Consider the following 23,382-nt stretch of genomic DNA (forward strand, 5'->3'; position numbering starts at 1 on the left):
CCGGCGGGAACGGCTGGATTACCTGCTTGCAAAGACTCAGCAGCGATCCGAGAGGGCTGGACATGATGTTTATATGGGGAAGGTATGCACGCCAATGATCAATGTTCTCTGGTATTTGCCAACACCACACTAACATTCCAATCACATATTTACAGCAACGGGGTATACTCTACAAAGCACTGGATGACCTGTATGTTGAGGATCGTCAGAGAAAGATCCAGATTGTGTCACAGGACGCCTCACGCCCGACGCGGATGAACTCAGATGTGCTGGCACGGCGGTTTGAGCAGCTGTTTGATCTTGAGCAGGCTGCAGCATCGACGACGGGAGGGTGAAGCTTGTGGTCCTGGGGAGGGGCACAATGACGGCGCTCTCGCCGGTGTATGTACATATCTATATCGCGGAAATCGATGTAATGGATGTCATAGATGTACATGAAATGCCGGTCAAGTCACTTATAATAAGACGAACTTCTTTGGTACATGCGATGGGTTGTTTAACCCTGGGGGAAGCGGCTATGAATCTATGTGCCGAGACCATATCAGCCTCTTGTGTTTGGCTCCACAGTTGAAGTTGGACGGACGGGGAGGGATCGAGTGCAAGCACGCGTTGGGTTCTGTCGATGTTGAGACGGTCCAAGATGTGCAAGATGTCGTCGCTCCCTTCCTCGCTCGACGCAAAAGAATCTCCGTCTCTGTCACAACGGGGTGGACGAGGGGAAAAGGAAGTCGTCGCTTAGCGGAGGGTCAGACAAGTCCCCACTGCGAACAGGTTAACCTTATCCTTACTTCATCCGGAGATTCCGGCACCCCTTTTTTTGAGCTCGCCAAAAGTTTAGAGAACAAGATGTAATCATCGCTGTATTCCGTAGGGTAGTCATCATGCTGTCCCAAATCCCCTCTGTACCACCCCAACCAATCACCATAACAGCCTCCCAAATCTTCTGGGACCTTCTCGATCGAACAACCGGCATACGGCCCGGCGCGCACCCGCCATCTTCGGACGAAGACACGAACGACACCGGACCTGACGATGACCATCTCATCATAAGCCCCGTGCAGCCATGGCCCAAAACAGCGGGAAATCTCGGCGGGAGTTTGGCGAATGGGATGGGGGGACTTGCGCGCTCGGTTAGCGCGACGAGACTGAGGGTTAAGCTGCCGCCGCTGCCGATGAGGAGAGGCGAGGTGGAGTACCATAGTGATGCTGTGGTGGATGTTTGGGAGAGAGGTAGAGTGGGACTCCGTCCATCGATGTTTTGCATGTCGATATTTATGCTGACCGTCTCCAATGATGTGAATGGATCTTAGAACCAACGGCTTGGTCAAGCGACCTCACCTCCCTCAAACATCTAGCCGCCACAGTTACCGACCCGATCCTGGCGCCGCCGCAATCATCCAGACGCCGCAACAAAAGATCGACTCAAAAACCACGCACGTCGCTCACAAAAGACCAAATCCAATCCCATTTCCGCACTCTCTTTTTGCACGATTGCGAGATCAGCCAACTCGATGAGGAGTTTCGGAGCGGATTTAGGAATCTGGACGCGTTGAGCCTCACGGGGAATCGGATCGAGTGGGGGGGTGATGAGGCGGTGGGCGAGGGTGGTGCTGGCGACGGAGAGGGGCATGTTGAGAGAGCGAAAGGAGCGAAGGTTGGGAACGTTTTGAGAGGAGTGCCGCCTAGCATCACGATTCTGACGTTGAACGCCAATCTGTGAGTGATGTAAGCCATGGCTTGTGAGAATCGTGGATTCGTGCCAGGCATCAAACTGATACTTTTGTATCGCTTTCTGCGCGCAATCACATTCGCAGAATAAAGTCCCCCCCGCCAATCAGCCATCTCCGACACCTTGTCCACCTTGGCTTAAGCCACAACACCATCCATCATCTACACGTCCCGAACCCGAAACGAGCAGGCAGTCGGAACGACCTAGCATCTCAGTCCGACGAGCGGCAGACAATCCCCTGGTCAGCGCCGCCCACCCTCATATCCTTAGACTTGAGTTGGAACAGGATATCGGATCTCCGCAGCGCACTGGATGTGCTGAAACGGTGGAATAAGCTCAGGAGCTTGGTGATGATGGGCAACCCGGTCTATCTGTTGCCGTCCTACAAACCGCTGACGCTGTCGAGTCTGCCGACCCTCATTTCGCTCGATGACAATCCCGTCGCGAAGCAAAAGCCATCGCAGCAGGCTGCATCGGCGCCGCCTATATCGCGGCTCGACCTCGCTGTCCATCAACTCATCGACCCGCCACTCCCGCCTAATGCTGCAGGAAGTAGCCTGGACAAATCTGCCGCTATCGCAAGTTTCCGGTCAAGCGGCCCATCAATGTCGACCATCCCCATACCCACATTCGTGATCGACCCAGCCAACCCCCCACCCCCCGACGAGTACACGTACGCAGTACGCATAACGCTCTCCGAATCACAGAAACTATGGACCGGCAAAACAAACGAGGTTAACGCCGCCCCCGTCGTCGAAGGCGCGGACGGGGAAGGTGGTGGCGGGAAGGAGACGACTGCTGCTGCAAAGAAGAAAGAGGCGGCGAATACCAAGGAGGCGGCGAAAGAGGCGGCGAAGAAAAAGAAGGGGGGGAAGGGGGCTGAGGTTGTGACCACTGATGAGGAGACGGCTGCCGCGCCTGTTGTGAGGAGGGTGGATGTGGGATATGTTGGGGTGATGGAGAAACAGGCTGATTGGGGGCTCGCTAATGCCTTTATTGGTATGTGACCCATCTACCCATGGCAGACCTTATTGACGTTTGTGTTCCTGGTATCTAACGCACGCCGTTCATGTAGACGGCCTGGCACTGACGCTAACGCTCAGCCGACACACATTCATCCCGGCCAACCCACCGGACGCTCCACCCCCTGCGAGCGCAGCCAGCAGCCGTCCTACGAGCTCGCATAAACGCGGTGCAGCGGCGCCGGCGAAGGGCGCCAAGAAGCTGGGGAAAGGGAAAACTTCGAATGCGAATTTGTTGAAGGAGCAGATGGGTATGTTGCGTGGGTCAGTCACGGCACTGGCGTCGGAGTGAGAGCTGACGTATTCAACTTCCAGAGCAATGGAAGAGGCTCCCAGCCGACTCCATTGATATTGGGTCAGTCACCATTCCGATGAAGCCGTTTTTGGAGGGAACCGTATGTGAAGCGACCATCGTTGTTGTGAAGTTTTCCAACCCTCTGGCAAGTGTTCTCATACATCTCTTTTTTCACTCCCTTACAGACCGCTGTAGACGCCGAATACACCTTTCAGCCCTTTCAAGCCGAACAGCCATCCAAAGACGCCGCTACACGTCCACCCGCACCACCATCGACCGCCGACGGCAAAACCAAACGAACTACTGACGACGCGGACAGTGGCAGTGCGAAACCCCTAAGCGTGGGGTCGGTGATTGTGTCGATACGATTGAATGCCGCGGCGGTGGAGAGCCCGCCTGTGCTCGTTCCGGGGAATATGGGCGCTCTGGGGGGGAATGGAGGGATGGGATATTCGGATGATGGGGTACAGGTGTAGATTATGGGACGCGGGTAGCGCTTTCATGCAATATAGGAAATTCTTCTGCCTGTAATATCTGTAATATTCCGGGATGTTGCCGATAGGTTGGATGCACATCAGGAATCGACTGTAACCGCTCTGTGGACTCCGAGGGCTTGTTCGACCGAACGAGTTGAAGATCTATTTACGAGCGGCGCCGTTGCAAAGACGGCGCCGCCGGACCAAACATTCTGCTTACGCCTCGATATCTCTATTGCAAGAAAAATGCTTATGTACAATCCCCTCTTCCCCCATCATCTCTTGATTCCCGTCTTCACCACGCCCGCCGCAGCTGCATTGCTAACACTCGTCAGCTCATAAGGCATCAAACAATGAAAGATCGCCATCCCGCCCCCAGTCAGGCTAGCCCCCGAACGTCCCACATTCAACGGCGGCAGTTTCCTCGGTCTGCTCCCGCGCTGCCGTTTTGCCGACTGTTTCCCCGCAGCAAACTGCGAGTTGGCGTACCAGGTCGAGTACGTCGGCGGGGGCACGGACGCCATATCGTACGACGAGGGCTGGGAGGTGAGTTCCGCGGGCTGGGTTGAGTTCGATAGGGCGAAACTGGAGGTTCGATTGGGGCGGAGGCCGCCGGACGCTGCGGTGCGGGCGTTGCGGCTGTCGGATTGGCTGGTGAACCCTTTGGCGGGACTGTGGCCGAGCGCGTCTTCAGCTTCCTCCTCGAAAATGTTCTCTTTCTCAGTTTCGCTGTTGTCGACTTCGAATTGGAGGATCTCGGGCGGCTTGGACACGGCGAACGTCGAGGGGTTGCTGACGTCCCAGGCTGCGATTTGACCGAATGTGCCGATGTAGCCGCCCGCGAGCTGCGATTGCCATGAGAATTTAGCACTCACATTGCCAGAGAGAGATCTCAATAATCTGCGAACATGTTGCTCCACTCACCGTCCACATCCTCACAGTCCTGTCCGTACTAGCACTAACCAGAGACCCACCATCCGTCATATCCAAACTCGTGACACTCCTCAGATGCGCCCTAAACACCTTCACCAAAGCCATCCGTTTATGCCGTTTGGCCATGCACGTATCCTTGACATCCCACACCGAGATGTAACCACCCGCGTCACCGGTGACTAGGACGGTGTTTTGGGAGTTTAAGCACATGGAGAAGACGCCCTCGTGCCGGCCCAGCGTGGCATCTTGTTCGTGGACGAGGAGGGTCTCGTGGGTGTTCCACCAGCGGACGATGCCGTCGCTGCCGGAGGAGATGAGGTTGGCGCGTGAGTCGGGGTCCTGGGCGCGGCGGTGGAGGAACAAGACTGGGGGAGGCAGAGTTGGAGTTAGCTCATCAATCTATCAGCCCAAGAACGCAAGCTCCAACCGACAAGGACCCACTTTTATCAACACTAACTCTCCGATCATCCGGATCATCCACCTTGACCCTCCCAACAATCGTCCCTGCCCCACCAACATTGACAAAGATGATCTCCCCATCGTAGCTTCCGGTAGCCAGCAAGTCCGGCGGCGAAAACGCCATGGTCAGCACATCATCCTTATGTGCCGAGGGCATCGTCACCGTCGGCTGGACTTTCAAGGATTCACTGTCGGCAGGGAAGAGTTGAATGAGCCGGTTCCAGCCGGTTGCGACCATGTATGGTGTGGATTTGATCTCTATGTACTGATCGCCGGCGTAGATTAGTTCCGAGGAAAGGGGGGGGCTGAACATCAGAGATAAGTGGTATTTACCAATATACTGGTGACTTCGGCATTGTCACCCTTCATAAGCTCCTGTATGAGCTGCCCGTTGTTGAAGTTCCACACTTTTATACTGCCGTCTGGTGAAAAGGATGCTTAGCCGCATGGTAAGAACGTAGTCTCCTTTCAAGCATACCTCTTCCGCCAGTGATAAGCCTCCGACAAGCGTTGTCAAACGTCATCGCCGTAATCTCCGCCTTCCCATGCAAATGCGCAAAGCGAAAGGTTTTCTGCCCCGTCGTCGCATCCCAAACATTTACAACACTCGCATCGCACCCACTAACAACCTGTCCAAAGACCGGGTTCCACAGGGCAGTGCTAACCGGCGCCTCATGGCTCCTGACGTTGCCCCTCTGCTGGACTTTATCCACCAACCCATAAACTACAACGACGTTGCTCGCGGCGATCAATTTGCCACCGTTGAACGTGTCGAAGAAAATTGATGTCAGCGTCATGTCCGGGCGGGCTTCTTTGAATTCGGGGACGATGGATTGCAGGCAGGATTGTTTTCGGATGTCCCAGATTTTGATAGTTCGGTCGAAGGAGAGGGATATCACCTGGCCCGAGAAGGGGTTGACCGTGATTGACATAATGGGGGAAAGATGGCCACCGAACGAGGCGGTTGGACGATTCAAACGGTGCGGATTCCATATCCTGAGTAGGCGATCTGTTGCATGGTGATGAGTCAACCCTTGTTCAGATATCGTATTGCTGTAGTTACATCCTCATACCTGTGCCACCGGTAACGAGCGCCAATGGAAATTTACTATATGCGAACGTATTGACCCCCTTCCTAACGGCCGCCGCACTGACACGCCACTTCTTCGTCCCCGTCTGCATGGCGGTAACAATACTCTCCCTCGGGTTCGAGCTGCAGCTGACAATCGTCTTCAGATCGTTGAGGTACTCGATCTGCAACGTCCAGTCTCTATGCGCTTTTCGCTTCCACAGCGTCGTGCCGGGCAATTTGCAGGCTGCGTCGATCAGCATTGTAGGTGTTTCCGTGGTGGGTGGCGGATTTGGCGGGAAGAAGACTGAGTTGGAGAAGGACAGGACGCAGCATTGTCCGGAATCTGTGCCGTAAAGAAGCATGGTGGAATCTGAGTCGGGGTCTGCTGCGTCGAAGTAGACTGAGAGGCTTAGAGCGACCGTATCATGAAGGTCTAAACGAAGCTGGGCCTCCATGGACGTCAGGTCTAGAGACGATAGTGTGAGATGGTCAAACCCATAATGAAGCTGAAAACGACTCCTTATTTTCGTCGTACCATAGAAGGTGATAGCATGGTCGTCGCTCGACATTGCAAGCTTATTGGTGTTGGCCAAGAACACGCAGTCATGGATCCACGGTGATTGCCGTTTCGAGAAGTCTCCGGAAGCATGATGGCTTGGTCTAAGTTGTAGCGCGACAGCCATCACTACCCTTGCCCAACCATCCACCTCACAGACGGGAAAAAGAAATCTCTGCCCACCCACCCAACGGTCGAAATCGATCTCTGGATCTTCCACCGGTCGCTCCAAAAGCACACGATCCCGTCCCTCCCACACGTCAAATACTTGCTCACTTTCTCCAGCCACCGAATGCGAATGACCACATCCTTATGCGGTGAGTTGAACAACATCCTCGGATGTTGATCGTTGAACAGCTGTGTTTCGGCCTGCTCGCGCATCTGCGATTGCCCTTCGGCGCGGAGGAGCATGAATGTGCTGAACTCGTCCCAGTCGACGGCTTCGTCCATGTTTGCGTCGACTTGGCAGAAGAGAAGACCCATTTGATTGTCCGTCAGGCCGTCGCCCAGGACGCTGGCGAAGGCTTGTTTGAACTCGGGCAGTTTCAATTTGCCATCGCCGTTCACTGATGCTGTCTGCGGTAAAGTAAGGTGTCGAGTAAGCGACCCCGATCTTGCGCTCTCCATTCACTCCCCAATGGGCCCTCAATCGATATGCCACATGCGCCAATCCTGAACCCGCGCATTACTTCTCCGCCCCCATCAAGTCAATTTCACACCATACCATACCTTAAAAAGACTCATCAACTCCCTAAAATCCGCCAAATTCATCTCCTTCTCACTCCTATAACTTGCATTATCCTTCCTCGTATTCGTGCGTTCACTCGTCAACGCTTCCGGCTTAGTCGTCCGCAGCGCAATCTCCCCAGCTTTGGCCTTCTCCAATACATGCTCGGCTTCCCTATAGAAGCTCCTCAGCTCTTTCTTTTGGTCCTTTGGTGGTGGTTTGGAGAAAGGGATGGCGCGCAGGGCCGTGTCGCCTGGTCGGAGTCCTGGGATGTGTGGGAGTGACATTTTGCCTCCGATGGTGGCCTGCAATTGTGCGGGTCGGTTTTCGAGGATGTACCGTCATCTGTGGCGTTCATCTTTTTGGCCATGCCGTCAAGGGGAAGTGCGTTCGTTCCGGAAGAGCTTTGTTCTAGTTAAGCCTATCGAAGATTGACTTCTTCTCTCGCGATAAGTTGGGAGGGGGGGCGCCATGGAGAATCAGGTTCCTCTGCCTGGTGGAAACGCGTGCCCGAAAACTCAGATCACCGTCACCCTCGTCACCACCTTTGCCGGTCCTGTTTGCCGTCCCGAAAGTGAGAACCTCACACGCTGGAGGAAAGGAGGAACTTCGCCTGCCCTTCCGTGGCATCAGTGTCTGTCTTTTTGCGATGGCCAGCAACGCCGCAATACAACCCAGGCTCCAACGCCCAACTAAGACCTTTCGGCATGCTGGCGCTCGATATGTGACCAACGCCCCCATGACACGAGGCAGCCCTCCGTTCGAGTATCGGATGAGCATGCCAGCGTCCTGTTGGAGAGGGTATTACAGCTTTCTGCTGCCGCTTTGAGATGCCCCAGAGACGTGCATAAAACCTCCGGGAAGTGATGCGACGGGATGACAGAGCCATGACCTTGTTCTGAACGGCCTTGTGGGGCACGGCGTTGCAAGTTCGTGCGAAAGGCCTCACCCGTGGACGACGGTCACTCCTTTTTGCTGCCCGCGGCACTGCTGACCTCTGCGATGGGGATGCGGCGGTCGTCCTGGAAGCGGCCATGGTGTCCGCTACGCATTAGGATCTCTTCCTTCCATGCGTGGCGGAAGCACGGGTTCGCTGACATTCACCAGCATCAGTTCCGGAAAGTGCGTCACGAAAAAACAAAAACAAAACTAGAGCGTCGTAGGATGAAGCGATCAAGTTCTCCACCGCGGTTATGGATTGCCGAGGTTCGTAAGGGCAATTGGATCCCGGTAACATCTAGGGACTGTTATGGTTGTCCTTCCCGGCCCGGCCATCTGCTTACGGCGTCCCGGACGAGCGTCTCAGTGTTCCAGCCGGCGGCTGATGAGGAGGTGGCAGGTAACCTTCAGACGAGACTAGCCAGCAGGAATTAGACTCTACACCCCAATAACTCCGGTTGAGGTACCGTTCTTCAGACATGTTGCCCGGCACAGCGAGTTGGGACAGTCGCCAATCAAGATGTGGTCGCTGAGAGTTCTGAAAGCATGTCAAGGTCCGCAACGCAGGCCCGGCATCTCCCAGACCTCACCATCTCGATTTCGTGGTCTTTCCCTGACTTCAATCAATACCGCAAGTTCATTTGCCAAGCGCGCCTTTGGAGGACTAAAAGATGATGTTTTACGAAATTTCTAGATATACAGATGAAATGGTAGTAGGGAAAAGAGATATGTGTTAAGTACACTTGGAGACAGTATATGCTATATATTATGCACAGTTCTCACGCCATGGCGAGAGCGGCCAAGGGCAGGGCGAGAGCGGCAAGGGCGGGGAGGTTGGCAGAGCCAGAGTTCTTGGCGGCCGTTCCAGTGGCGGCGGCACCAGCAGCGCTGGTGGCGCTGGACACTGCTCCACCGACAGCGGAAGTGATGGACGCGATGGCGGAGCTGGCGGAGGCGGTGATGGAAGCGACAGCGGAAGAAGTTCCAGCAGTTGGGGTGGTGCCCGCTACCGTGCCAGTCTGAGTGGTGTTGGAACCAGCCGGGGTGGTAGGGGTAGTGCTGTTGCCACCGTTTCCACCGGTAAGCACGAAGGGTTCAGAGTAGACGGTGACGGTTCCAGAGGTGATCGCGAAAGTGAATCTAGGACCGGGGGCAATGTTGGGGATGGTGATCTTTCCCTTTAGGGCGGAGAAGGTGCTGGAGAGGACGGGGGGCTCGATGGCGGTACCCGTGTTGGGGCCGTTGCGCTGGTCCTGAGGAGAGGGGGGGGGGGGGGGGTGAGCATATTTGATTTGGAAAGAAAACAACACACGCTCGTTTAACGTAGCAGGAACTCTGAACGTACCACGAGCTTGAGAGTGAAAGGAGCGTCCGTGTTGCCAGGGAAAGGCTCGGGTCGGTTGGGGTCGTAGGTCCAGTCGACGTCGTAAGTCTGACCGACAGCGTAGGTAGCACCAGCAACGTTGGAGAAGTTGATGGCTGAGAGGGACAGAGTAAGGTCGACGGTAAGTTTCGAGGTCCGGATCACCGACTAGAATCTCGTAGCGGGAACATTTTCCCACGCTCCCAGTGTGATGGTGAATTCAGCTATGACGACGTACCGTTTGCAGAGACGGAGGCCACGAGGGCGAAGAGAGCGAGGGCCTTGGTGAACATAGCTGGTGGTTGTGTTGGGGAAGGTTACGGGATGAGAAGTGTGTTGACGTTTGAGTTGAGCGTAAAGTTTGAAATGAGGAAGGGCGGCTGGGGTCCAGTTCTTTTTATGCTGAGCGGCCGAGGGAAAGCGGGCGGGGCCGCAAGACTTCTTCGGTTGTTGCCCATTAGCCAAGACCTTTCCCCCTTTCCTTTTGGTTGAAAAGTGGCTGTTAGTAAGTTGGTGCCCCCCCGACGCGGATGGATTGGCTGATCAACTCGTAATGCCAATTTTCCCCGCTAATATTGGTGACCTCATGGATCAATTTGCACACCGATAGCGGTCCAAACCGAAAGCCCCTAGCGCTCCCCCTTCCATATCGAACACGAACGAAAACGTAAGCAGGACGCGTCAGAGACACAGAAGGGATGTTGAATAAATGAGTCACCTGATCACTCCTTTTCCGACCGCTGCCCAATCCGGTGCCCATCGAGCGGCCAATAAATAGTACGGAGTTCGCCCCATCTCCGTCCGGTTCGACAATCTCCGTTCAGACTCCGCAAAACCAAGGATTCGAAATGGCAGAAACAGCTTCCGTCCAGGTTGCGCGCCACGCCAACTGGAACAACTTCCTCCTGGGTGCCGTCGCCCAGTTTACGGCGCTTTCCGTCGTGCGCCGCGGCGCGAGCTTAGTGCTGCCTTCCACTGAGCACTTTGCCGTTACATCGCCCTCCGTCTTCACCTTCGGATACTCCTCAGCGAGCGTCTACAGCGCCTTGGACCCTCTTGGCGGCGTTTCACGTGTTCTCCTTATCACCTTGGCCCTTGTGAACTTTGGGTAAGGCGGACTTCAACGCTGCGGCCGGATCTTGAGACGCTGGGATCTAACTCCATCTTTTCTTTCCCATGAATGGAAACAGTTTGATCGCCGCAAATGCCTTCAATCTCTCAGTCCTCATTACTCTTGGTCTGAAGACCGTCGGCTTGTCGAAGCAGCCCGTTTCGCAGCTGAATCTGCTGCCCCTCGCCGCCGCCGCCCTGCACGCGATAGAGAATGTTCTCTTCCTCCTCGTGGTCAGCATACCCGCCCACAGTACCTTCCTAGCTGGCCTAGCTGGTACTTTCGGTCTCTTCAAGGACATAATTGGACTCGGCGCCGTCGCCGTCGTTGCTGCTACTCTTCCCGTCATGGTGTTTGAGTGGGTCAAGGCGATTGGAAACGACGGCAGGCAACGGGTGGAGATTAAGAGTCAGTAGATTTCAAACATTAGTCCTTTATGTATTTCTAGAGGATGTTGAAGAGGTGTCAGCAGAGAGTCTATTGACTCAGGGAGCTGCCCTTTCTTCTTTTTGGGCAAATATCACTTGCTAAATTATCCGCTCAGAGTTTTGAAATGTGTGATGAATTGACCGAGGCCGCCGAGAATGGCAAGGGACGAAATCAGGCTGGGAATTTACGTATCCGTATACATAGCTAGGGACCGACTGACGGGTTATTCCATGGCCTAGGATCAGTTGTATTCTGTTGTGCGGACTTTCGAGCCCAAAAAAACCGATTATCCATTCAACATGCGTCAGTCCAACATAGTTGCATGTCCAAAACTGGTCCTATGAGTACCTAATACTGTTCTATGACTAGAAAGTCGCAGCGGGGGGTATCAATCACAGATGCAACCGAGCGACCAAAAGGTCCTACCTCTACTCCGGGAGGTGCTAAAAAATTGCAAATTTCGCCACAATAATCGCAGGCACCAGCATAACCAGCGCCGGCGATGCAGCCAGGGCCATCTTCGCATAGGTAACAGCCGTGGGGGTATCATCGACATATGTTTGCTGCGCATTCTTCCAATACGCGGCAAACGGCGACGTATCCGTGACCGTCCCCTCCCCCGTGGTCGTCGAGTCCAGCACAGTCAGGTTAGTCTTCAGACCCACCCCTCGCGCGGCGTCGGCGAACCCGGTGCGGTTTGTTCCCCAGTCGAAGACGGTGTAGAATTTTCTCAGGAACCCGTTGCCGAGAATCGCCGAGACGGGTGGCATCTCCGGGAAAAATTGGGTTTTGATATCATCGTTGCCGATGAATACGCTTTGAAGCATGTTTCCGTAGTTTTGCGAGTTGATTAGGTAGTCGTTTGGGCCGATGGTCAGGTGGACGGGCTGGCCGCCGCTGCCGACGAAGGAGAGGGTAATGTCCCCGCATTGTGATAGCGATGACTTGTCCACGAAATAGTAGGTGCTTCCGTCCCTTTGGTTGACTATCCGCTGCGCATGCGGTAGGTATTGGTGCAGGTCGTCGGCGAGATCGATGGGTAGAATCCCGTATGATGTCCCCTACATAAGTAGCAAGCAGATGGTCAGATATACGCCACCCCCTGATACGTCTTTATCCAGAAAACAGGCAGAGAATTCCTACCGTGTCAAACACCGAGAGGAATTTCTCCGGCCACGCGGCGGCATATGTGCTCGTCGAGTTCTTATAATTGGCACCGATAGTCAACCCTTGAAACCACATATTCGGCAGCCCCCCCGATCCATCCCGCGCAAGCCCAAAGGTAGGAATCCACTGCAGCGCTCCAGAAAACCGATTGGTGTCCACTCCGCCCATCGTGATGGCGCCTTTTGTGCTTTGCGCATCGATGTAGTAACCCATAGATGGACTGCTGATCCCTTTTGACCACACCAGGGATTGGAAGAAGGTGGTTGGATATCCCTGTTGAGGGTAGCTGATGGGATTCCCAGGCACGGATGAGTAGTGAGTCTTCCTGGTGAGCAAAACCACAAACTTGCACAGCATTAGGCACCGTGCATACCTGCATCCCATAATACCTTGCAGTCCGCTGGTATCACTTGTAGCTGTCACCTCCATGAATTTGAGGTTGGAAACGGAAAGACCTGCGATGGTCACTTTATCCTTCGCATACGTCCCATTGGTCTGGGTGCCATCAGCATACGACGCCGTGGGTGCCTTGACGTTTAGATCCGTATACGTGGAAGACCTTACACCGTTGAATTTGGGTATGGACGAACTGCACCCTGTGCATTTTGTGGATCGCACCCATAGCTGGTATGACCCGGTATCAAACTGATAGCATCTGATTGCGTCAGAAAGCCTTCCCTTCGTTGGACCCGAACCATCTTCGCTTCCACACGCTCACCAGCAATGAGAAATTCTGTGCAGTTGACGGACTCGAGCTCGTCCCGAAGGTCACAGTCCCGTAATACGAGAATATCGGATCCAATCCCCCTGAGATGTCCTCGCTAATCATTTGCCGTCTCTGAAGGTAATCGTGGTCCAACGGGTGGGGGAAGGTGAGGTTTTTGAGATTCCGGTGATACCGTGGTAATATTGGGTTGTCCAAGGGTATACTACGGAGGCCGATGAAAAGGTCGTTAGGAGATGGGTGTTGAGCCGCATATGGACGCGTACAACTTACTTGAACGGGACCGCATTAGCCGGCGGCACGGACCCCGCTCCTACAACTGCCGCTGCCCATAGACACACCGAGGATATCAGGAGGACGAAGGACCGCGGTATTGTCATGTTTGGCGATGTCTTTCAGATTGTCTCCAGCACAGCGTGGGAATGTGGTTACCGCGCCGAGATTTTGTACTTGGCACTTCACTTCGAAGACTATCCATCTTAGCGAGTGTTGAGGCTGATAGTCCCAGGTGGTAGTTGGCAGTGCCTTGAAAGGGTGCTTTGAACGGCTCATATGCGCCTTTGCGCCTAGAAGCCTTGTTTGGCTTGGCGAACAAGGTGTTTGTTCAAGGTTCACCCGAAAATAGTAAGTTCTCCATCGAAATCTAGGTGCGCAGAACGGTAGGTCGGTGGCCAAGGCTCGCGTTTACGTTCCAAGCTATCCACTGCATCTTACCTGAAGCACACAGGAGACGAAGGATAGGAGGAGACACACCCATCTCTAGATCAGGTCGGTATGTCTACGGGCTCGCCGGAACTGAGACCGGTGAGCGGGACGTCGAGACGCGTGAGGTCACCACACTCACGGACGGAGTTCTGACAGCTCCGCCGTGCGCTGGACAGTCTTTAACCAACAAGAAAGGCAGCCACCCCTACTGTACGAGGCTTGGCCGAGTTGGCACAACGCGCTCGTGTTGCTGATATTGCTGGCAACAGCAGCTCCAAACGCCCTTGCCAGACCCCCTTGCCCGCCTACCGAATCTTCCTCGACCACTGACAGCGGCACGCCTAAAGGAACCGCAACATTAAGATTCTGGCCGTACGACCGGTCGCAGGCTGATTATATGCAGATAGCCACTACCGGATCTCTCTTCTTCGTCGTACCGCGCGGAAATCATTGTTGATGGGGAGTCTATTGCTAGCTTCGCCGGTGGCTTTTGTACCGTATCGCCCATCGTAACCGTCCCACCGTTAAGCTTATGACCATCAACTTCACCTGTCAGAACTTTTTCAAGAACTGCCGTTTCAATATGTGGGCAAATATTTGGCCTGTCGTATACCGCCCATACAGATTCGACAATTGCCAGAGGTGCGAGTTTCGGACCCAGCAAAGGCTCGATGGGGTGGCTTTTTGCATCAGTAGCGTAGGCTACCCGTACTATGGCCCGTACTGCCATGAATGCCAACCGTGGTGGGTAACCAGGCCCGCTACACCATCACCTGACGTACCCCGCCTAAGCCTGCCACCCAGCGTCTCGCCGTCGAAGTTCTCGGACGTGTGAGGTCACCGCTGTCCATAGAGCGACCGGACAGTGGACAGCTCGTTTCGCACGAATGAGATGTAAGCCTCCTTTCCCAAAATTGACTTTTCATTCATGTATATGCATCAGTTATGCATTGCCATGACCGGTATGCAATTTGTTGTCCGTCACTCCACCACTAAAAGTCCAAAGCACTCGGTTTTTTGGACCGAGCTTGCTACCGCGCAGAGGTACGATTTCGCTCGCTTTCCTCTTCCATCAACATCTTGGCCTTGATCTTCTCTTCGTTCACTTGTACCTTTGATGCGAGAGATGAAAGGGTTAATATGTCACTGAAGATGAGAAGTTCCAGTTGGCCTATTTCAGTCGTCCGCCTTACATTTTGTGAATATTTGACAAACTTGCGGTTGGTTTCCCGCCTCCTCACTGCTTTCAGGTACTTTTCTCGAAAGTACAGCACCGTGTCTACGTGGGTTTTGTACTTGACGGCTAGTTCCAATGCCCTGGAGAAGTTTTGCGTACATCAGTTTCTGCGTATGCCTTCATCCCAGACGGTAAGGCCTCACCTCTCCCAATCGAATAATGCAATCCACATCTTGATAGCTCGGTACGTCATGTTCGCCGAGAGCAATATATTCTCCGCTTCCGTCGGCCGCCTCCTCAGCAACGCCAGCTCAGCCGCCCTCCCTTCCGCGGTCGGAATGTCGCGTATGTACACAATATACCGCACTTTGGAAACCTCGTCAATCGCAGCATAGGCCACTTCCGCGGTGTTCAAATCCTGTCCATTCACCGCCATCGCGGCAAGACAACTCCAAAGCTCCTTCGTGTTTGCATATCGACACAACCGCAGCGCCTCCTCCCACTGCTTCTTGCGAACATGCTCCTGCAGCACCGCGGGTAACGGCGTGATGTTGCTCACAGTGACCAACGTCCCGTCCGCGCGTCGCAGGGTACACTGCGTCCCATGAAAGCTGACAATCTGCGCATCCTTCCCGAACGCGCTTCCATCCTTCTCAAACTTGGTAAGCGGGGCGATATCCTCGTCGACAAACACGACGTTGGGGTAGAACCACACGACGAATTTGTAGTCCATCATGGCGACAAGAAGGTCTGCTTCGGAGTTCCAGGCGAAACTTTCGATCATTGTCCCGAGCTTCTTGAAGTCGGCGCGAACGACGGTTGTGATGAACATGTCGCGGTTTCTGTCGACGAGGACTAGTTGACGGGTTCCGGCGGATGAGGATTGGTTCAGGCCGATTTCGGCAATATCGACGTGGTGTTTGACGCTGCCTTGACCCAAGGGTCGACCGGAGTGGGTTTCGAATAGGAACACAGCTGGAAGGGATGCCACTGATTAGCTTCGTTTCGTAACACCCAACGGCGGACTTGCATGTAACCAACTCTTCTCATCGGCCTTATCACGAATCGCCAACACATCCGTAGATATGGAAAGAGTCTGCGGCGTCACGCATTCAGCTCGCAACCCAGGGTATTTTGGCTGACTGATCAGACGCCCTTCATATGAGAAAATCTGTATGCCAGTGACCGTATCAATCAATGCAAAGGATCTACAGACGGAGCGGGTTTGGCGTTAGAATGACCACACCCAGCATCACGACCCGCAAAGGGTTGGGTGCTTACTGAAGGCATTGCTGAAGGCAAGTCACTCGACCGCCACTTGACAAATCGATGATGGCCGGCGTGTTCCAGTTGCGCTCACTATAGATGTGGCATTGCGTCGATGTTGCCACAATCAAATGGCCGTAGCCTAACACTGCCTTTACAACCCGATCCCGGAATTCTACAGATTGAGGAGGTTGATAATAGTTCATCTGCATCTATCTCTTGTTTGACTACTTACCGAGGTTCTCAGAGGTCCCCTGTACAACGTCATGCACGAGCAGCCGGTGATCATCTAGGATTGTAGCTTCGTAGTTCTTCCATTCAAACCGCCTAAAAGAAGGCGTGCTCAGGGACATGTACTTGATTGCCTGCTTTGCGAGCCGACATCACTTACCGATTGATGACATGCCCAAATACTACCGCCCCCGAACCCCCAGCACAAGCCATCTGCGTGCCATCTGGCGTCCATGCAATGCCAAATATTGATCCGCTTTCTGGCTTTTCCATAGCATACGACCACTGGACGGAACCGAGATATCAGCACTCGCTCTCGTTGCCGGAAAAGTTTGCCCTCCGCGGCTTACCCCCAACTTGTCGCAGACACGTATCATATTATACGACCCAACTGCAAACATCTCGCCGCTGGGATTCCACGCGATCGATGTGATGGGATGGTCGTGGGCGCTGCTCGAGTATAGCTGCCGGCCAAACGCATCCCACACCTGATGAACCAATGTCAGATCAGCAGCTGCGCCTCCTGTCCTTTCACTAGCATCGACCAGTGTGTGCTTACCTTGTACTTCCGGTCTTCCCCCGCTGATAGGATAAGCCCGTTTACCAGGCTCCAGTCAACCTTCAATATGACACCTTCGTGGGCTTTCCACTGTTCCAACGTGAGAAACGGAACTGCCGAGTGCGAGAGCCTGGGCAACATATCTTACCTGCTGAGGCTTACTCCCAGCCTGAAGTGACTTGATGATCAGATTTCGTCCGTTGGTCAACAGGAGCTGGTCATTGTCGGGCGACCAGGCTACGGAGTATATCGGATAACTCGTTTGTATGATGGCGGATCGCAGCATGCCGCCTCTGGACCAGATCTTTGCATGGCCATCTTCACCGACTATATATTGCAAGCGGTTTTCGTAAGCTCGTCATCCCTCCCTCGTCCCCGCTATGGCTGCCACCTTCAACCTCTCACGGGCGACCTACTAACCTGTTACCAGCGCGGACCCCTCATAGTTCCATCGCAGTGATAATATAGCGCCGGTATGTGCTTCAACGACCTTTTCCACGCGTCCATTCTTTGAGCAAAAGTAGAATTTGCCTAGGAAGCCCACCGCTTTTGAGTTCCCATGCCTTCCAATGACGTCCCTTAGCGAAAGGCCAACCCACCATCTGTTCCAGCCAGGGCAAAGCTCTCCGCAGTCGTTTGGCCGCCCTTCCCTGGCGCTGCCGGAACCCAGTGTATCTCACTAGCGTGCACTTCCTGGCCCGACGTTTGCCCATCGAAGACGGCCAAACTCTGCTGACCGACAAAATCTCCATCTCCCGACCATCGCAACACCTGCCGATCGTCCCTAAACATCAAAATGTCATTCGGCTTATTCGACGATATTACAACGGGCATAGAGTCAGCATAGCATACCCTATTGAGAATAGCTCGTTGTTGCCTGTCCAATTGACTGATGTGACGATGTCGAAATCTAAATTCCCAACGAATAAGAGAAGAGCTTAGTGAGCGAGAGTACATGATGGCGTCCCGTTGCAACAAATAAAATCGACTCACGCCTGTTGGTCTGCTCTTGATGGATTTTTAACTTCATCGCGCCCGACGGTGTACGTTTGCCGCCCTCCTTTCTCCCAACTATAATCCTATTTCTCGGTGTCTTGCTTCGTAGGTCTGGCCAGTATCAGAGACTCTTGAATGAGCCGAGCCACAGCTGATGCTTGTCGGTCCGCCTCAGGCTCCGGGGACTTGCCAAAGATGACGGGGCCAAAAAGGCAAGCTACAGAATATAGGGAGGGCTTTCTTTCCAACCGGAAGTCACAAGCTTGGATACTAGACAGTGGATGAACCGGCGTTCCTGTATAGCTTCGTCAGGCGCTGCTCACTCCGGAAGCCACTTCCCAGCTGTGCGGATGGTGCAGAACCGAGAGCGCGAAAGCGCGTCGAAGGGAGAAGCTTACCTAACGCACAGAAACGCGGAACGCGTCCGTCAAGACGAAGGCACATCGTCTTGTTCAATGAACACTTCTCAGATTAACACACTTTGGGCTGGAACATTCTCCTCGTCCAGAGCATATGTTTAACTACCCACGCCCACCAGCTCAGCTGAGTCATCCTGGATATCAGCGCCACATGCTCACGTAATGCAACGCGACATGTCCGAAGATACTCGGCGCAGATTCGATCTCCGCTGCGTTCCTGCTTTTGCACAAGCTTGGGGTCGAATCTTTGTATTACCGGCAGCTAGCGCAGCCTCCCATCTCTATTTACATGCACGGAGAGGGTGGGTGGGTAAACGAATCTATGGCTTACGCTGAGCGGGATGGGAGCGAAGAGAGAAGAGGGAGAACGAGGAAGGAGCTATTTAGGGCCTTTTCCCTCATAAGGTGGCGCAGTCACGGCTTACGATCGATGCCCTTCACTGCATGAATGGAAACGATCTCCGCTGCGTTCCTGCTTTTGCACAAGCTTGGGGTCGAATCTTTGTATTACCGGCAGCTAGCGCAGCCTCCCATCTGTGCTGCCGGTCGTTCCTAGAAACTGAGGCCCCAAGCGGGTAGTAAGCGTGGCAACGGGGTAGCAGGTGGCAGCGGGTAGCGAGCGTGGCAACAGGGTAGCAGGTGGCAGGGTAGCAGGTGGCAGCGGGTAGTGAGCGTGGCAACAGGGTAGCAGGTGGCAGAGTGCGGCAAGCATTGTAGCGTGGCGAGCGTGGCCTGTGGCGATGAGGCACTTCTATTGATAAAAGGTGAGCATGGGTAGCGTGGCGGGCGAGCGTGGCATGGCAGTAGCAATGAGGAAAAAGCTCTGTTGATAAATATGATACAATCGCGCGGTAGCTACCCTAGTTCCCGTACACAGCAGCTGCGAATAATAGGGCGGGGTGAGCCCGGATATACCTCTCGAATGCATCGCTTGACCATCGGCCGAGTTGCTGAATTGTTTGGAATCTGAAGCCCGAGAAAGCAAGCTGCGTCGCTCCCCCAGCCCGAAAGCTACTCGCTCCCGTCCCAGGGCCACACACATGGTTCCAGATCGTCATGAACCACTGTGTCGTCGGTATTGTGCCATCCTCCAGGATCCAAAGGGGTTCCTCCGGTGCCGCTCGTTCCCTAGCTCGTAGTACTGCTTCCAGCGCCTTCACCGCACATGTTGGCGAGCCTGGTACCGGGCGAAGAATTAGATGCTGCGCGTGTATGGTGTATACCTTGGGCTTCGGTACTCGGATTGCGAATCCCTCCGCCCCTGGTAAGCTGATCCGTTGAACATGGGAAATGCGAAGCATTTCCGCCGTCGTTTTCTGAGTTCCATCCGTAATCACTTCCCGGCGGCGCGCCAGTCCCCAAAAGGCAGCGCAAGCGATGGCTCGAGCGACGAGGAAGTTGTGCGTAGCGGGCAGGGTGTTGACAAAGTGAGTGAGCATATGAAGAGTGACCTCGGGGTCCTGGCGGGTTGTTTCTGGTGGTGCCTGACGGCGGGTCATCGAGAGACGTCGGTTAACGAATTCGTTTTTGTAGAGGTGGTCGAAGGAGTGGCCGAGAGCGGTGTGCATATCTTTGAGGGCGCTGAAGTATTTTCTGAGAGTGTGGGCCTTGATTTCGCCGCAAAAGACTCGGTCGAGTTGAAAAGAAAGGTATAAATCGAAATTGATAGCGTTGATAGGAAAGAACGAACCATCATCATTCCGCCAATGATGATGCTCCGCAAGGCGAACGTACGCGGCGCAAATGGCGCTGTACGACGCGTTACGTGGGATGGCTTCGTTAAACATGGGCTTGGTTAAGGTGAGCGGGGTTGACGCAGAACTGGGGCGGAGTCAGCTCTGTCCGGGCCACCCATGGGGGTGCCTGGAGGTCGATTGGTTGTTTGTCGGGGAAGCGGGCAGCAAATTCGGCGTGTTTCCCGCGAGTGAGGCTATCCGTGGAGGGTAGTTCGGTTCTGGGAACGTGCGCGATGCGTAGCATGAATTGGAACTGTGTGGCGAGCGTGTGTATGTTGCGTAGAATCCGATTGTACATGGGGTCACTCGAGGTGCCGCTGGCCCAGATCGCGATGTTGGCGGCGTTATCGGAGAACCATAGGACGCATCGTCCGGATAGCTGCGGTCCCAGTGTTTGTAGGCCGATCAGGATGGTAAGGAATTCGAATGTGCCTGATAGGGAGTTGTCGTAGCACGCGGGACACCAAGTCGCAAAGCCGTAGAGGGATGGTGTGACGACGGCAAGGCCTCCGACGCCCGAATCGCTGACGATATTGAACGTCGGTTCCGTTTCCCAGCGGTGCTCGATAAGGAGGGATGTGCCTGACCATTGGGCAATGGTGTCGAAGAACCATTTGCAGTCTGCTGTAATTTGCGCGGAGAGTTTGGGCTTGCGAATGGCTTTATCGCGGACGACTGCTTGATATGCCCACATGGCTCGGAGATACGTGCGGGCGTATAGGAGGATCTGGGTTATCCACGTCAGAAGGCCCACGAGCTTGTCATATTCTTTGGCGTTAATGGATTGGAGCGCAGTCGGTGTGAGCATCGCGAGGATAGTCAGACGCTTATCGTTGGGTATGGAAATGGTCATTTCGGTTGAGTCGACGAGGAACCCAATGAGCTTGCCGCAAGTGCCGACGAACTCCTGTCCCGTATCCAGCGGGAGCCCGATGATATTGAAGATGCGTTTAACTTGGGCTAGTACGTGAGGGAGAGTGGTGAGAGCAGCCGGTCCGAAATGGTTGTCGCTGTAATGGAGGGCGTCTTTTACTCCGTAGTTCCGAAGCGCCCAACAGATCAGATCGCCGACGATGCAGCAGTATGTGCCTGCGGAACGGACGCCAAACATGGTTGCGTGATCGATGTAAAACCGGGCGTCCCAGTAAAGGAGTTGGAGCATCTGGTCCGTGACGCGTGTGGGCTGTTGGCGGTAGGCGGCTACCATGTCGACCATCCAAAACCCAGCAGGGATTCCACGGCGCTTGAGGCTAGTGAGCGCGGTGATGAACACGCCGATGCGGTCGAGATGCAGATCGGGGAACGGGAGGATCCCATCGTTGACGGAGCGTGAGCGAGGGGAGGAAGCGTCGTGAACGATACGGTATTTGCCGGGCTTGTTCGCTTTTGGTACGGTGGCTAAAGGGCTCCCCATAAAATACGGGAGTTTCGCGAGGTGTTCGGGGGGTAATTCGGATCGTCGCCCGGCGCATATTTCGGCATGCATGTTGTCGGACACATGCTGCGCTTGAGCGGATGCGCTGGGATGGTTCTTTGGGATGTATTTGGTGCGAGTCCCCTGGAACATGATGGGGAACCCGGTGGCGAAATGTCGGAGCACTGATTCGAGCAATGGGCGGTTGGGGAAGTCGGTCATGATGCGGCGGAAAGCGTGAATATTAAAGGTCGTCGGTAGGCGTGCGATATTACAGTCCAGAGCGGTATGGAGGGCTTGAATTTCTATCTCGGTAAGCGGTGGGTCGGGGAAGGGAGGTCGCAAAATGGATTGTTGGGCTGTGGGTAACGGGGTTTGTTGCGTGGGGAAGGTATGACGAAATTCGCGTGGGACGATCTGAAGGTGCGGTGGAGCCCGGTCCCGCGTTTCGGAGTACTTTGCTTCGGCCAGGCGCTCTTCAAGCAGGGGTGAGGTTGTTGTCGTTTGATTGTCTGGGCGGTTCGGATGCAGCTGCTCGCCCGCCGCGGCAGGCATGAGCCGGGTGATTTCCCTTGCAGCGGGCGCAGTGGTGCTTGTAGACGCAATGGTCCCGGTGGCACCCGCGGGGCGTCTGGTAATCGCCGCAATGGTCGGATCGCGTTCCACCACGAGATTCCCTTCCTCGTCGATCATAAGGGTTCCAACGATCGCTGCTGCTTTTAGCATTTGCCACGTAGCTCGGCTTGGAGTAGAGGTACTGTGCCTTGAGCTCTTGAATTTCTTCCGATAGGGGCTGAACCACGTTGTTCGAGGCGTGCTTGCGGCGGGCTTTGTCGTACTGATAGACCGTGGACCAGACCCAAGCTTGCGAAAGCGTGATGATTTGGGCCTGGTAACGCTCCAGGTCGGGGACGCGAGACGGGTAAATAAAGGTATGAACAAGCTTGTATACCGCCCAGGCCTCGATCCAGAAGGCGAGTGAGTTGATGCCTTGCGCTTGGCCTCGCTCGTTGATTTCGAGCTTGTTAGCCTCCGAAAGCAATAGATCATAGCGTTGGGACGACGACAGCTGAGCCTTTGGGTGTATCTTTTCGAGTTCGACGAAGCGCAGGTGGATGACATCCTCGAGGACCTTGGGGGGTAACGTTGGGCAGGAGCTATTCTCGAGGTTTTGCTTGAGGGCGCTTGCGTTCGCAATGTTGTGCGCGCGGCGTTGTAGCATTTGGTTAATGGCAGGGTCGATCGAGACGGCCTGCGCTGCGGCATACGGCCCGACAGGTCGACTGCCAAAATACGCGGCCACGCCCAACTCTTCTGGAGTAAACGGCAAATGGACCCCTCCGGGCAGGGCTTGAAGTTCCGCGGAGGGCGCGGCTTGATAACCTTGTCCCGGAGGCACAAGAAAGTACCCGGGGTGCATGGGCAACGGCTGGCCGAGCGAAGGCAATGGCTGGCTGAGCGTGGGAAAATGAGGTGCAGGCGCGAAAAAATGAGGTGCGGGCGCCCCGAATGTCCACGGATTGCCAGCCCCAGCGGGAGGAAGCCCCAGCATGGGCCCGCCCGTAATGGTGGTGAGGATTGGCCCCCCAGGTAGACTTCCCGGAACTTGCTCGGTCGTGGGAACTCCCGATGGCTGAGCGCCCGAGTCGACGCTCGTGGGAACTCCAGAGGGCACAGCAGAGGTCGAATCCCCCACGCCGCCCGGCATTGGCTCAGAAGCTCCAGCGCCTTCTTGGGAGGTCGTTGCGGTGGCACGAGGGGGAAGCTTGTCACGGAGGTATGCAAAGGCGTCCGAAGCCGCTGCGAAGCGAAGGCCGGAAGTGGTCGCAACGAGGGTACTCGGGAGAGCTTGAGTCTTGTCATTGCCGGCCATTCTT

The 23,382-nt window shown here is 54.8% G+C and overlaps 6 protein-coding genes across 6 annotated transcripts; 2 read left to right on the plus strand and 4 right to left on the minus strand.

The window, feature by feature from the left end:
* The first annotated feature begins 608 nt into the window (after window positions 1–608).
* Window positions 609–3,660, plus strand: EV422DRAFT_195143 (uncharacterized protein). Its single transcript, XM_053065242.1, has 6 exons — window positions 609–1,230; window positions 1,311–1,716; window positions 1,815–2,728; window positions 2,805–3,002; window positions 3,067–3,146; window positions 3,232–3,660. The coding sequence occupies exons 1-6, from the start codon at window positions 882–884 to the stop codon at window positions 3,520–3,522; spliced, it is 2,238 nt and encodes a 745-aa protein (XP_052923202.1). The 5' UTR covers window positions 609–881; the 3' UTR covers window positions 3,523–3,660.
* Window positions 3,661–4,298: 638 nt separating this feature from the next.
* Window positions 4,299–7,556, minus strand: EV422DRAFT_499285 (WD40-repeat-containing domain protein; the record flags this gene model as incomplete). The annotated part of the gene is made up of 9 exons (XM_053068071.1): window positions 4,299–4,367; window positions 4,447–4,820; window positions 4,897–5,179; window positions 5,248–5,336; window positions 5,393–5,923; window positions 5,988–6,452; window positions 6,522–6,640; window positions 6,694–7,118; window positions 7,272–7,556. Coding segments are annotated over 9 exons (2,640 nt in total), but the record flags the coding sequence as incomplete, so codon positions are not given.
* Window positions 7,557–8,944: 1,388 nt separating this feature from the next.
* Window positions 8,945–9,968, minus strand: EV422DRAFT_195332 (uncharacterized protein). The gene is made up of 3 exons (XM_053065245.1): window positions 9,810–9,968; window positions 9,554–9,687; window positions 8,945–9,461 (listed from the first exon to the last, which is right to left on the minus strand). Exons 1-3 carry the CDS (start codon window positions 9,862–9,864, stop codon window positions 8,988–8,990), a joined length of 663 nt encoding a protein of 220 aa, XP_052923204.1. The 5' UTR covers window positions 9,865–9,968; the 3' UTR covers window positions 8,945–8,987.
* A 451-nt stretch (window positions 9,969–10,419) lies between these two features.
* EV422DRAFT_570013 (uncharacterized protein) lies at window positions 10,420–11,098 on the plus strand (the record flags this gene model as incomplete). The annotated part of the gene is made up of 2 exons (XM_053072828.1): window positions 10,420–10,679; window positions 10,762–11,098. The coding sequence occupies 2 exons, from the start codon at window positions 10,420–10,422 to the stop codon at window positions 11,096–11,098; spliced, it is 597 nt and encodes a 198-aa protein (XP_052923205.1).
* A 228-nt stretch (window positions 11,099–11,326) lies between these two features.
* On the minus strand, window positions 11,327–13,723 carry EV422DRAFT_195318 (aspartic peptidase domain-containing protein). The gene is made up of 5 exons (XM_053065244.1): window positions 13,276–13,723; window positions 12,997–13,207; window positions 12,652–12,923; window positions 12,255–12,564; window positions 11,327–12,172 (listed from the first exon to the last, which is right to left on the minus strand). The coding sequence occupies exons 1-5, from the start codon at window positions 13,380–13,382 to the stop codon at window positions 11,555–11,557; spliced, it is 1,518 nt and encodes a 505-aa protein (XP_052923206.1). The 5' UTR covers window positions 13,383–13,723; the 3' UTR covers window positions 11,327–11,554.
* Window positions 13,724–14,601: 878 nt separating this feature from the next.
* On the minus strand, window positions 14,602–18,304 carry EV422DRAFT_539146 (WD40-repeat-containing domain protein). Its single transcript, XM_053071035.1, has 14 exons — window positions 17,934–18,304; window positions 17,793–17,850; window positions 17,540–17,724; window positions 17,361–17,471; window positions 17,089–17,267; window positions 16,941–17,030; window positions 16,732–16,869; window positions 16,542–16,666; window positions 16,386–16,477; window positions 16,166–16,325; window positions 15,926–16,092; window positions 15,088–15,859; window positions 14,901–15,024; window positions 14,602–14,819 (listed from the first exon to the last, which is right to left on the minus strand). The coding sequence occupies exons 1-14, from the start codon at window positions 17,968–17,970 to the stop codon at window positions 14,739–14,741; spliced, it is 2,319 nt and encodes a 772-aa protein (XP_052923207.1). The 5' UTR covers window positions 17,971–18,304; the 3' UTR covers window positions 14,602–14,738.
* Window positions 18,305–23,382: the final 5,078 nt, after the last annotated feature.

This window comes from Fimicolochytrium jonesii (assembly GCF_025526975.1).
Source record: "Fimicolochytrium jonesii strain JEL569 chromosome Unknown EV422scaffold_23, whole genome shotgun sequence".
In the NCBI taxonomy this organism is placed as follows: Eukaryota; Fungi; Chytridiomycota; class Chytridiomycetes; order Spizellomycetales; family Powellomycetaceae; genus Fimicolochytrium; species Fimicolochytrium jonesii.